Here is a 12232-nt window from a genome sequence, read left to right as displayed (position 1 = left end):
GACGGTAATTTCTTAATTTTTATTCTTATATGTCCACAAAAAAAAAAACAACAAAAACAAAAAAAACCCAAAAAGTATCGAGGATTATACAGAAAACGTCTGCATTATAACATATTTTTTTGTACAGCATGTACATCTTAATCAAAATCTGCTATATTTCTATTATCCATTCTAAAGAAATTATCTCCCCTTAAAGAATACAAATGTTTTATAAAAGCATGAATAAATCCGTATTTGCATTATAAGCAAAATTGGCAGTATTACCGTTCTTACTTACCATGCGAAACATGTGTCATCTATCATTATGCTTAGACATATTTGAAAAGTCCATTTTCATTCAGCATTTTTCACTGCACTCTTTTAATGATTTCTTTTCAGCTGCATCTTGATAACTATTGTTTTCTTTTCTTTTTAAATAGTTTTCGGTTTTCCACTATTTTGTTTGTTATTTTTTTAGGAAACTATACATTTGCTATCATTGTTAACGAGACGAAGATAGCAACTGCACCTATAGAAATCTACAAATGTAAGGAACAAAATAGGTAAGGCCTTTACCTTCTACTGCGATTATATTTGTTTAACCGAGAAAATCAGCCCAACGTAGTATATTTGTAATACCAAAGAAAGACACGAAACATATAAAAAAATGAATTGAATAAAACTCAGTGTGAAGAATTTTTTTAAAATTCAAACAGAGGTACATTAGGTTTTATGAATCTATTAAAATAGCGTTTCACAATTTCATCAAAATGAAGGCCCGTATCTAATGTAACAAACATGTTTTTAATGGAATTTTATGCACAAAGTTCATGACGAGTCATATGTATCATGAAATAAACACAAATTTTCTCTGTATTTGTTTTTCATAATCAAGTAAAATATTAGTACAAACATAAAAAAAAAATAAAACAAAACAATCACATTTCTTTGTTCTAGTTGTCACGACTGTGTCCCAAAAGCTGAATGTGGTTGGAAACAGTATGAAGGACAGTGTTCATGGAGGGATTACACTTTCATAGTAATGTAGAACTGTTTAAAGTCGTTTTCACTGGTGAAAATGTATTTTACTCAAATGAAAAACAAACCAAACAAACAAACAAGCAAGCAAATAGATAAATACAGGAACAAGTAAAAGGAAACCAAACAAAAAAAAACAAAAAAACAAAAAAAAAAAAACCGTCGTGATGGTAAAGTTGCCGTTAGATTACTAGAAAGTAAATTCAGTTCAGACATCCTTCATATGTCAAGACTTCAAAATATCAACTCCCTTTGTAAAATATACTAAATATGACAGTATACTTTTCTTATTGACGTGTAAATTCTTACATTTTTTTCGTCTTGAAAAAAATATATAGTCAAAGTTGTATATCAAAACTGTTATGTCCTGTATTTATAAAGGTTATATAATATATAGAAAATAAATATGACTGAGATAACCGAAACTCATAAAAAAATTGTTTAAGCCAAATAGTTGGATAACGGGCTATCGATTTTTGAGAATTTAATGCATCGGAATATAATACGGCTAAATTATAAATCGATTGAAAGCTTATGTCATGCTGCATGGAAATATTGATGTCGTACGCATCGATGGTGGTCACGTCTCCAACAAAATGTGGTCAAAGGTCAATAATGATTTTTAAGAAAAAAATGTGTCAGTTTTGTATGACTTAATTACCTTGGCCGGTAAAAAAGTCCAACCGTTTTACATCAAATCGACTCAAATTCCTTTCCATGCATGGATCAATAGTTAAGAAAACTGGCAAATAGTGCCGTCCGCAGTAGTTTCAATGTTTAGCAGTCCGAAATGAAAGACCGACCGTGAATTTTTAAGCATCGAAATGTAAAATTACAAAGAAAAACAACACATTCTGAAATTCTTTTTAATATCTAACACTTGCAGTTAATATCAAATTTTCTATCTAAGTAATAGCGAGTGAACATTCTGGCAGGTTAACCCATATCCTTCACACAAACCTGTTATGAATATACAGTTTGTGACTGGATACTGGGATAGCTTTTAGCATGTCAGGTTATGAGAATATCTCCGATTGTTCTACTCTTTCATTTACCAACCTGACATATTTCATATAGGAATAGTTTTTTGTGACCTTTCAGGTTTTTCAAGTTTTCCGTTTCAAATGAACTAAAACAAAGTAAGGGAATTTGGGGAGGCTTGGTTGTTTAGGACGACATTCAAACATACGGTTATATAAGAGTAATCAAGGGAACCAAGGTTATAGCGGTAATCAAAAGAACGTAATCCAGGGACAAAGACCAGACATGGAAAACAGACATACACAACAAAGAACATAAAATAACTAAAATCATACATACAAAGTAACAAAAGTAAATGATCAACTCGGACTCCACTAAAAACTGGGAGCATGGACCAGGTGCACCGGTAGGGTAAGCGTCCTCTGCTTTTCTAGAAATACCCGCCAAGTTGCTCATAAAAAGTCAAGACCGGGGTAGACAAACGAGGAAAGGTGAACTATGACCCGTTGAATAAATCAGTTTTCATGGTGCTGATGGATACATCATAACGAGCCCCGTGCAGGTCCGGGTGTTAAAAGAATAGGCCTGCAGCAGCGCTAAGCTTGTCGTAAAAGGCGACTAAATAGTGCTCAGAACCCTAGCCGGGGGCTAGGGCGCTTTGCCCACAGAGCAACTGGGATGTGTGCCCCAGGTGGTTGAATGGGGTACCCCTGGCGTGTTACATGCTGGAGTTGTCAAGCTATAATACGGAAAACCTGACCGCAAACCATAGTGGTGCACCGTGTTGGGAAAGATGCCACGTTCCTTGCACGTTAAAGAAGCCGACTGTGGTATTCTCTCGGAGTAGGAACCATAGGGCTACGCCACAGGAGGCTAAATTGCCCGACCCTACCCACATCTCCCGATTTCCAGTGGCAATCAAAATTTGTCGACCCCATTGTCCTTGTGTCCCATCCCTTTTTCATTTCATCATCATTTTATCATCAATTTCATGTTCATCGTCTGAATATAGCTGAAATATTGCTGCTCGGACGTCAAACCCCAACAAACAAACAAAGAAACAAACATCATATCGATCCACGACTTCATGATGACGACCATAAAACTTCTGTAGTGATGACTTCAATCTTGTAGCCAAATAACCCTGTTCCAGCAGCCTATTTGTTAGAGTTCTAGCGCGATACAAAAAGTAAATATGGATACGTATTGCTTGGGTATAAGTTAACATGCTGAAAATGAATATTTAAATGTTGTCAATCTAACACCAACTTAGTTTGGCTCTGCTTGTTTAGTTTATGTTCCCTTTGAGTCTAAAGGTGAAGCAAAATGCCGTTTGCTACATGTAGCATCAAGTAAAACATAATCAAATTAACTTTTTAACAGAAGAAAACAGAGCGCCCTAAAAACGCAAGATTTCACAAATTGTGACCACAATACGTTTGTACGACGATTCTTATTTCAATGAGTAATCAAGGGAACCAAGATTCTAGAGGAAATCAAAAGAATTTAATCCAGGGACAAAGACCAGACATGATACAATGATACAACAAAGAACATAAGTAACTAAAAAATACATACAAAGAAACAAAAGTAAATAAGAAACTCGGATTACACTAAAAAAAAACCTGGAGCATTTAACAGGTGCACCGGTAGGGAAAGCGTCCTCTGTTTTTCTAGAAACACACATGGAATTACTCATAAAAAGTCAAGTCCAGGGTAAAAGAATGTGGAAAGGGAAACTATGACACGTTGAACAAATAAGTTTTCATGGTGCAGATGGATACACAGTAATGATCCACGAGTTCATGATGATGACCATAAAACTTCGGTAGTAATGACTTCAATCTTGTAGCAACATAACCCTGTTTTAGAAGCATAATCATAAGAAGTCTATCGCGACACAAAAAGTCTAAGTAGTTACGGCAAGCTCTGGCATAACGTTTGAGTTGTGTTAAGAAAACTTCATACGCAGTTGATGAAGGGATGTTGCCACAGATGAAAACACAATTCTGAATGAAAGGTCATCACGAATGTTTTGTCAAAAGTTTTCCTTTACCATTGATCTTTTAGCGTAGGTCAAGATATGAGGCTGACTTTACAGTGTCTGTATTATCCTTTATCACAAGTTTTTTTGGGTAGATGCAATGTATTAAATCCCCGAAACTAGGATTGTTTCACGAAAGCACGTCATCTATATAATGGGAACTGAGATAAAAGGTTCTAGCTAAACGATGTTCGTACTTTAAGATCTGATCAGCTATAAAGTCAGCCTCACAAGAGTGAAGGAATAGGTAAGCAAGTAGAGGAGCACAATTTGTTCCCATTGGAATGCCGACCGTTTGTTGAAAAACGCGTCCAAAACACTGGACAAAAATGGTGTTGATGAAAAATTCTTCCCGCATTTTGAAAACATCTCCTGTTGTATATTTGGAAGATAATATGGAATTATTGTTTGCAAAGTATGAAGAATCCCTACCAAGAACTATATATTTATATCTAGATGTAACATCTTTTCAGAGAAACAACAATGTAAAATGCTTTTTATGTCGGGATTTTAACTGATTTGTTTCTTGGTCTCGTTTTATCAATTTTCTTGATTAGTCCCCCAGTGCATCCATAAAAACTCTGAAGTTATAATCCCAATTTATGAAGCATGGTTTATGGTATTTGGAACCATTAGAAAGGTCCTTACTTAAAGATTCGTTTTCGATAATGCTAAATTATCCCGTAATGACGTGACCGGAAGGACCATATTTGAATAGAGATTTTTGCAAAACGGAAAGTAGAGTGATTTAATATAGCCGTATTATATTTATGTGCATTAAACTTCGTTATTTCAAGACTTTTTAGACTTCTTCTATTCTACTAAAAAGAAATACGTGTTACAAATAGAATATATTACAATGATTTTTCAAAGGTCATTCAAAAGACAATCGTTTGAAATTCTCTTTCAATTGCATGGGAAGAAAGTAGCATTGAATTATAGTATGTTCAAGTTATTATTTATACTCGATAAGGAAACAGTTGGATTTTCACCAAGGACGGAGGCGCTCAAACTAAAATATATATGTATATGAAAATTGATTGAACTTTGACCTCCTATTCTAACCCAAATTTATCTGTAAGACAAATAACCTGCCTCTTTTTCAAAGTCTAAATTACATTCATTTGATCAACGCTAGAAACTTGGCTATCTTGATTACTCTGCAAACATACTTGCATCATTTTCTGCAAAAAGGTTTTACAATTCATTAACACCCCTTTTTCAGTTAAAAAGAACAGTAAGCAATCTGCACAACTAACTCGATCTGTACTAATTTATCTCTGTACACTGGGTTTCATGGAAAAATAGAAGTAAAATAATGCTTCCGCGAATGACAATTATAAGTTTCATTTTATTTTAAACCATTGCAGGAAAACAAGTGTCCTGTTCTGGGAAGAAATAACTCAAGCATACAACAAGTATACGCAACGCATGAAAATATTACTATAGACGTTCCATTCGTAAACAAATCTATTTCGGTAAGTTCATTTATAGGATGTCTAATGCAACACATCGAATACAATAATAATCATCAAAATGTGGTACGTTGTTTTAGAAATTTTAATTTTTAGATTTCTTTTTTTTAAAAGATTATCCTGTTTTAAAGAAGGAGTAGAATAAACGAATAAGCACATATTACTAAAAAAATAAAACAATGAACAAGTAATAAGGTACTAAATAATGCTAAGCTTATTAGTAAATTTTAAAATGTATTTGTTTTGTTCAAATTGCTTACTCACTTTGTTGCGAATAATATCTTTGTCTATATTTTGTTAGTTACAATGGTGGATGTGTACTCTGTTAAATATTCCGGCTTGCAAAAATATCCTGTAGAACATACCACATAGGTTTTCTTCTGTTGGAAATTTCTTACAAATAATGATTTCTTTTTATACATAAACACATGTTACCAAACCTCATATAAAAGTTAATTAAAATCAAATCATGCGATAGATTAACAGGGTTCGTTCACGAGCAAACAAGTAGTCTTTTATTCATTGTGAATTATATATCTCTAAGTATTTTTTAACCAAACCCAATTTAAGTTTAATTCAAGATCAAGAAGATTCATCATTTGATTTTGATGTTTTTATTCGAAAGAGAAAATCACAGTTGTTTAAATGATCAATACATGTTTTAAGTTGTCTATGCTTTCTAATACTTCTCTTAATCTGATCTACACCCTTTTGTCCTCTTGTAGTTATTATCATAATATTTATGAAACTCTACCTCGTGGGTGTTAAAAAGCATTTCTTTTCTACAATATTGTCAATTGTTTAATGTCGAGAAGCGTAAAACAAAAGTATATAAATAAATAAGTAGAAAAGGACACTAAACAAAGAAAGATGAAAAAGATAGTACAGCGGTCTAAAATTAAAGGTGCAACTAAAATATATTTTCACATTATCTGATGAATTTATTTTGTTTTGTAACAATTTAGCATATACCAAAAGAAATGATTTGTGAGGCAACTGGAGGCAATTTTTCAAAAAGATCGCGGGCCATTGTTGACCAAATTACCTATAAAGTTACTTGCGACAGTTTAGATGTAGGTAACATATGACCATTTATAAAATCGCATATTAAATGTTATCTTAAGGTTTACTAAAGCATATTTAACATGTTCGCAAAGAAGATTCTATTTTTCGTCAATTGTCGGTAGGAGCTGATTTGCCATGCCAAAAATAATAGCAATGTCAAAAAAGATTAAAGTAAATATCCATGTTCGTTTTGTCGGTAAGTCACCCAGGTTGATTATGCATACTTTTTTATCATTAGTTATTTTAGTTTGACTGTAAGGTAAAGCATAAATCAACATCGGTGATAAAAACATGTATTTTGCTTTCATGCTTTAAATTTTTTTTTACTTGACATTTGTACTAAGTTAGGTGTAGGCCAAACCTTATCCAAAAATACATTATTCGACGTTCGGCTTCTGTACAGAGATGATACTTTCATGGAAGGACACATACAAATTGAAGGTAAGTATATTATCAAGTTTAAAGCGACAGCAAATAAAGATAACTATGAAATAATAAAATATTAAAAATAGCTCTCATTGAATTATCATTATGTATGGGTATTAACAAATGTCATAATAATTTTTTTTTAATTCAGACCATGCCGATCGATCTAATTGCATTGAAGATGAATTTTGTTGTTCCTTAATGGTCTAGGTTTCCCTTTCAACCTTGTGTTGCATTTTGCTACAGTCACTGTATATATTTGTTTTATGAATTAATATTAACTGTTGCGGACTATATGACAGACTTAAACGATAATATCATTAGAAAAGTATATCGCAACAAACATGTTTTTCACATCACATGTTCCTTATCAAGATCACATTGTATTGCATTCTGGTTATAAAAACTTGCTTGCATAAAATTATTAAAAGCCGTATATTTCGTCATTCTTGACCTACTAAATGTTTTAATCCGTTATGCTTAGTAGAGACAATTGTCAATAATTAGCGTTAAAGTAAATTGTAAAATCGTTCAAGTGTATACATGCCAAAGTAATCTGACTGCAAATGACGACTGCACAGAATGCAAAGATCAAGACTACCGGTTCCCGTGTAGTTGGTGTGAGTCGAATGGAAAAGGTTACTGCTACAGTGAGTTTGATGAATGTGACACTGGTCCGGTAGACATATGTCATGTTAATATAGCAAGCGTAAGTTATTCGTAAAATAAGGATTTATGAATCCTAATAAAATTGTAAGTGGTAGATAGAACTAGCCTAGTGAATCAATGGTAGAATTGAAGAACTAAAATGCTGAGTTATCATAAACTTTCTAAAGGAAAACTATGTGAGCAAAACAAAAGTGAAAACATTTTTCTTTGATTTTCAATAACGCGCTGTATAAACTTTCAGAACCTATTGTAAATGCTAATGGTCTATGTTTAGGATATTTTCTTATGGTTAATTCTGTTGACATCTGATTTGTTTAATATTGGTAGCAGAAAAAATTATTGTCGAAATGCCTGCTACATGCATAATTGTTTAACTTGTTGACTCATATTAGCGTCTAAAACAAACATTAAATAAGAAGTGTATGATTTTCAAACTAACAACCCACCTGTGTTAGCCGTGGTATAACTTCATGCGACAATGTAAATGTACGCTCTGGTTAATAATGGTTTACACAATTCTCTCACGTACATAAAACAAGAATTGTCATAAGGGAAATAATTGTCAAAAATAAGTCACATGTAGAGGTGACAGCATAGGGACCACGATGAAAACAGGGAACATGCTTTTGTGGTCAAAAAGGCGAAATCGAAACAAATTACATCAGTGGCTGGATAATGGGGTTACAGCTTATGATCATATGGTCCAGAGCTGAAACCTCTTGGTAATCAAGGGAACCAAGTATCAGAAGTTACGGCAAGCTCTGGCATAACGTAGTATTCTTTATCTCAAGTTCTTTGGGGTAGATGCGATATATGAAATCCCCGAAACTAGGATTGTTTAAAAATAATACGTCATCTATGTAGCGGAAACTGAAATTAAAGGATCTAGCTAAGCGATATTTTTTTCTTTCGGACTAGATCAGCTATAAAGTCAGCCTCATAAGAGTAAAGGAATACGTCAGAAAGTAGAGGAGAACAATTTATTCCCATTAGAATGCCGACCGTTTGATGAAAAACGCGTCCACCACACTGGACAAATATGTTTTCGATAAAAAATTCCAGCTTTTGAAAACTTCTTTATATCTGGAAGATGATTTGGAATATTTAAAAAAAAGCATGAGGAATCTCTATCAAGAACTTTACATTTGTAACTAGGTGTACCATCTTTTTAGAGAAACAACGATGTATAATGTTTTTAAGTCGGAATTTTAACTGAGAATGGGGAAAAGTAGTATGCAGTATTGAAAAATTATAGGTTTTAATATTAATATCTTTTGATAATAACTTTGAATTGAGGATCTCCAGAAGATCAATTTGTGATGTTCGTTTTTGTTTATTATCATGCATTTTATGTTCATTTCTGTGTCATAAAGCTTGACATTAACTTTCTTTTCATTAATAAAATATTTGTAAAGGTGGGTTTTTCTTTGTATATCTTTAATTTTTGTTTTGCTAAGGTGTCACCATTAAGCGGCCCAGTAAATGGCGGAACTGTTGTCGCATTACATGGAAGAAACTTAAATGAAAATATTACCTCTGTTTATTTTGAAGACTTCGAATGTGGAGGCTTGAAATACAATACGAAAAGGTATGTTACTTTAAGTTAATATGTAACCTAAAGCATAGTTAATATAACAGTTTGATATCAAGTTGAAACAGTATCACATAGTTATAAGTAACTTGTAAGGATAAGTCCAGAAAATATAATCATGCCCACATATCGGAATAAAAAGCCACTTAATACAGAACAAACAATGTATGTTACTTTGAAATGCGGATAAATTGCTATTATAAATAATCGAAGTGTTTACATTCTGACTTCATTTTTTATATCATAGTAAGTGACGTAGTGATCTTATAAAGGTTACATAGATATCCTTATGAGTACAAAGGGTGTCTCTCTTTTTACTACATAATGCACAATCTCTGAAAATAAACCATGTGCTTATAGCAGTATTAAATATTTTAGAAATATGTGGCTGATATTAAATTCTAATTTTTTTTCTTTTAAACAAGAAAAACAAAAATAAAAACGAAAAAGGAAAATAGTGCTTAATCGGTTTACAAAAGTTAAACTTAACACTTAAACAGATATTAAAATTTCATTTTTATTCTTAGTAGTGTCTATGCAGATATAAAGAATCCTTTTCATATCGTATAGACATTGTAGGATTTATTCAATGTCGACGGCGACATGTGGGCATTGAATTTCGCCGTGGCAATTTTATAATATAATTCAAGTTCTGTTTTGATATCTTAAAGACATTTACGTGACATTGTTTATTTTTGACAGTTTAGTATGCAACACACCTAGTGTTTTAGAACCAAAGCCAATCAAGAACATAACAGTTTGGGTAAATAACACATCCTTTCCTCAGCTTAACTCCAGTCACAAATGGTTTGAATATAAGGTATGCTTACATTTTGGTTTTTTTTTTAATCATGATAATGTTTTGTAATTTTTGTTATGACTTGATATATACACATGTCAACTGTTACGGGCCAAGCAAAATTTAGTTTTACCCTAATATTTTACCTAAAATTTTAAAATGTAATAACTACATGTAGATGCAAATGATTTTTAAAAAAAAAATTCATATATTGAAACTCAACTACTATTGAAATATCATAAAACCGGAAATTAATTGGTTCTCTAAAATGTATTCTATAATAGGAGGCAAACGTTAAAGAGTTTTGACCAATTTAACAGTAGGAGTGAAATGTAAACATGTTAAATGAATTGTGAGCGGGGGGAATAAAAACCATATCCTGAAATGCTATAAATTGGAGAGAAAATAAACATTGAGTGAGTCAAACGTCTGCGTTTCCTGTGAAATCCTAAATTCACTTTTTTTTATTATTGAAAACCGTTTTGAGTCTCTCTATAAATTCAGTTTGTCCTTAAATATAATTGATAAATCATTCAATATTCTGATACGATTATCTTTGCAATGGCATTTAAGGGTAATGAAAACTACACATTTATTCTTAACTGGAATCAATATTTCAAGTAACAACCAAAATTGTCTTTTCATGATATAAAACGTTTTCACAAAACAAGTGGTCGTTACAAACAGTATTGGCCTTTCTGCCTCCACAACTGATTTTTCAATCCCCCACCCATACCATTTCTTGTAGCTTTTTTACATATTTTAACTCTTTAAAGGTTGAATACATTTTTCAGAAAAATGATGGAACAATAATACATTTCATCTAAAATTCCCAGTAGTCTTTAACTTATTTCCAAGTGTATAATAGTGAGGGCTTTACCATATTTTGCGTTAGTTTAAATGTTCATGTCATTAATCATAGCATCTAAAAATAGCTTTTTACTTTTTATACCGCGCTAGACATCTTACAATAAGGCATCATTTGCAACAAAATTAAAGTTTTTTTCTTGTCGTTACGATATATTCATCTTCACCATTAGAACCAATTTCACCGTGTCATGGTTATCCTTTTCTCATTTGTCTATCCCGTAATTGACCTTTTATAAACAACTCGTCGGGTATTTTCAAAAAAGCAGAGGACGCTTACTCTAATTGTGCACCTGGTCCATGCTCCAAGTATTTAGTGGCGTCCGAGTTACTCATATACTTATTTTTTCTTTGTTTGTGTTATTTGGTTCTTTGTTGAATGTGTCTGTTTTCCCTGTCTTGTTTTTATCGCTTGATTGTATCTTGGTTCCCTTGATTATTCCTACTTTGAATTCAAAGCAACTGATTCCTTTTTATTTACAATTTATATTAGAAACCGATCCTGAACCATTTTTACCCAAACCGTTCAATTCAGTCGGGTGGTCGATCAATTACCATCGTTGGAACAGATATAGGATTTCATGGCGTTGATCGATATAAAATAGCATTTTATGGAAAAACGAGACACGTTGAATGCAGGTATTTAGTAATAGTTCATATAAAATGTTAGAACATTCATACAATGACAGGATGAGTTACTCAATTTTGATTTAATATAAAACTGTTAGTGTACTTCATACCTGATATTTTATCATGTGAACTTTTGATTAAAGTAATATGTATAAGGGGTTAAACAACTATACAAAAACATTAGAACTGGTACGAAATAACTACCAATACATAATAAAATTCCAATAGAGACAACAGATAATAAAACAAATATTAACCACATACTTGTAAAGGTGTTACATGTACACATGAGAAACCTGTATACATAAATAAGAATACAACGCTTAAGATGACAAGAGTACATGAGGAAAATGGTAGTTGTACAGGTTCAAATACAATTAAGAGGGTAACATTAATAAATAAATGACTAATTAAAAGTGGGAAATAAACATAATAAATCAATTATAACATAGACAGTGGTTTTGACCAATACATACTTGTTTTACATAATAGTTAGTATATATAGACACTGAAGATATTAACACTTAGATTTTGGTTATGGTTTACAACACAAAAAGTACAGGAAAACTTTTTACATCAAAGCCAGTCAAAAATATTTCACGATAAGTAGTAGATCCAAAGATGTGATAATAGGAAGAGTTGTTTTTACGACCTAACAAATATATCTA

The 12232-nt window shown here is 32.2% G+C and overlaps 1 protein-coding gene across 7 annotated transcripts in view; it reads left to right on the top strand.

Annotated features, from left to right (window-relative positions):
* Positions 1-12232, top strand: part of LOC148627155 (plexin-A1-like) — a 91138-nt gene that overhangs the window by 54720 nt on the left and 24186 nt on the right. For 6 of the 7 annotated variants that reach the window (XR_015919897.1, XM_088568725.1, XM_088568714.1 and 3 more), the window contains exons 8-16: positions 458-542; positions 937-1018; positions 5413-5520; positions 6483-6590; positions 6927-7023; positions 7545-7717; positions 9135-9265; positions 9971-10088; positions 11428-11573. Coding sequence is in view for 6 of the 7 variants with exons in the window: in XM_088568725.1 (XP_088424851.1) it covers positions 458-542; positions 937-1018; positions 5413-5520; positions 6483-6590; positions 6927-7023; positions 7545-7717; positions 9135-9265; positions 9971-10088; positions 11428-11573 (1048 nt within the window). In the remaining variant the exon portion in view is untranslated. The remainder of the gene's footprint in view (positions 1-457; positions 543-936; positions 1019-5412; positions 5521-6482; positions 6591-6926; positions 7024-7544; positions 7718-9134; positions 9266-9970; positions 10089-11427; positions 11574-12232) is intronic. The other variant, XM_088568733.1, reaches the window with a different exon arrangement.

This window comes from Perna viridis, chromosome 1 (assembly GCF_037379345.1).
Source record: "Perna viridis isolate PV_CMFRI_1.1 ecotype Kerala chromosome 1, ASM3737934v1, whole genome shotgun sequence".
NCBI lineage: Eukaryota > Metazoa > Mollusca > Bivalvia > Mytilida > Mytilidae > Perna > Perna viridis.
Note: the sequence above shows the minus strand (reverse complement) of the source record. Positions and strands in the feature narration are given on the sequence as shown.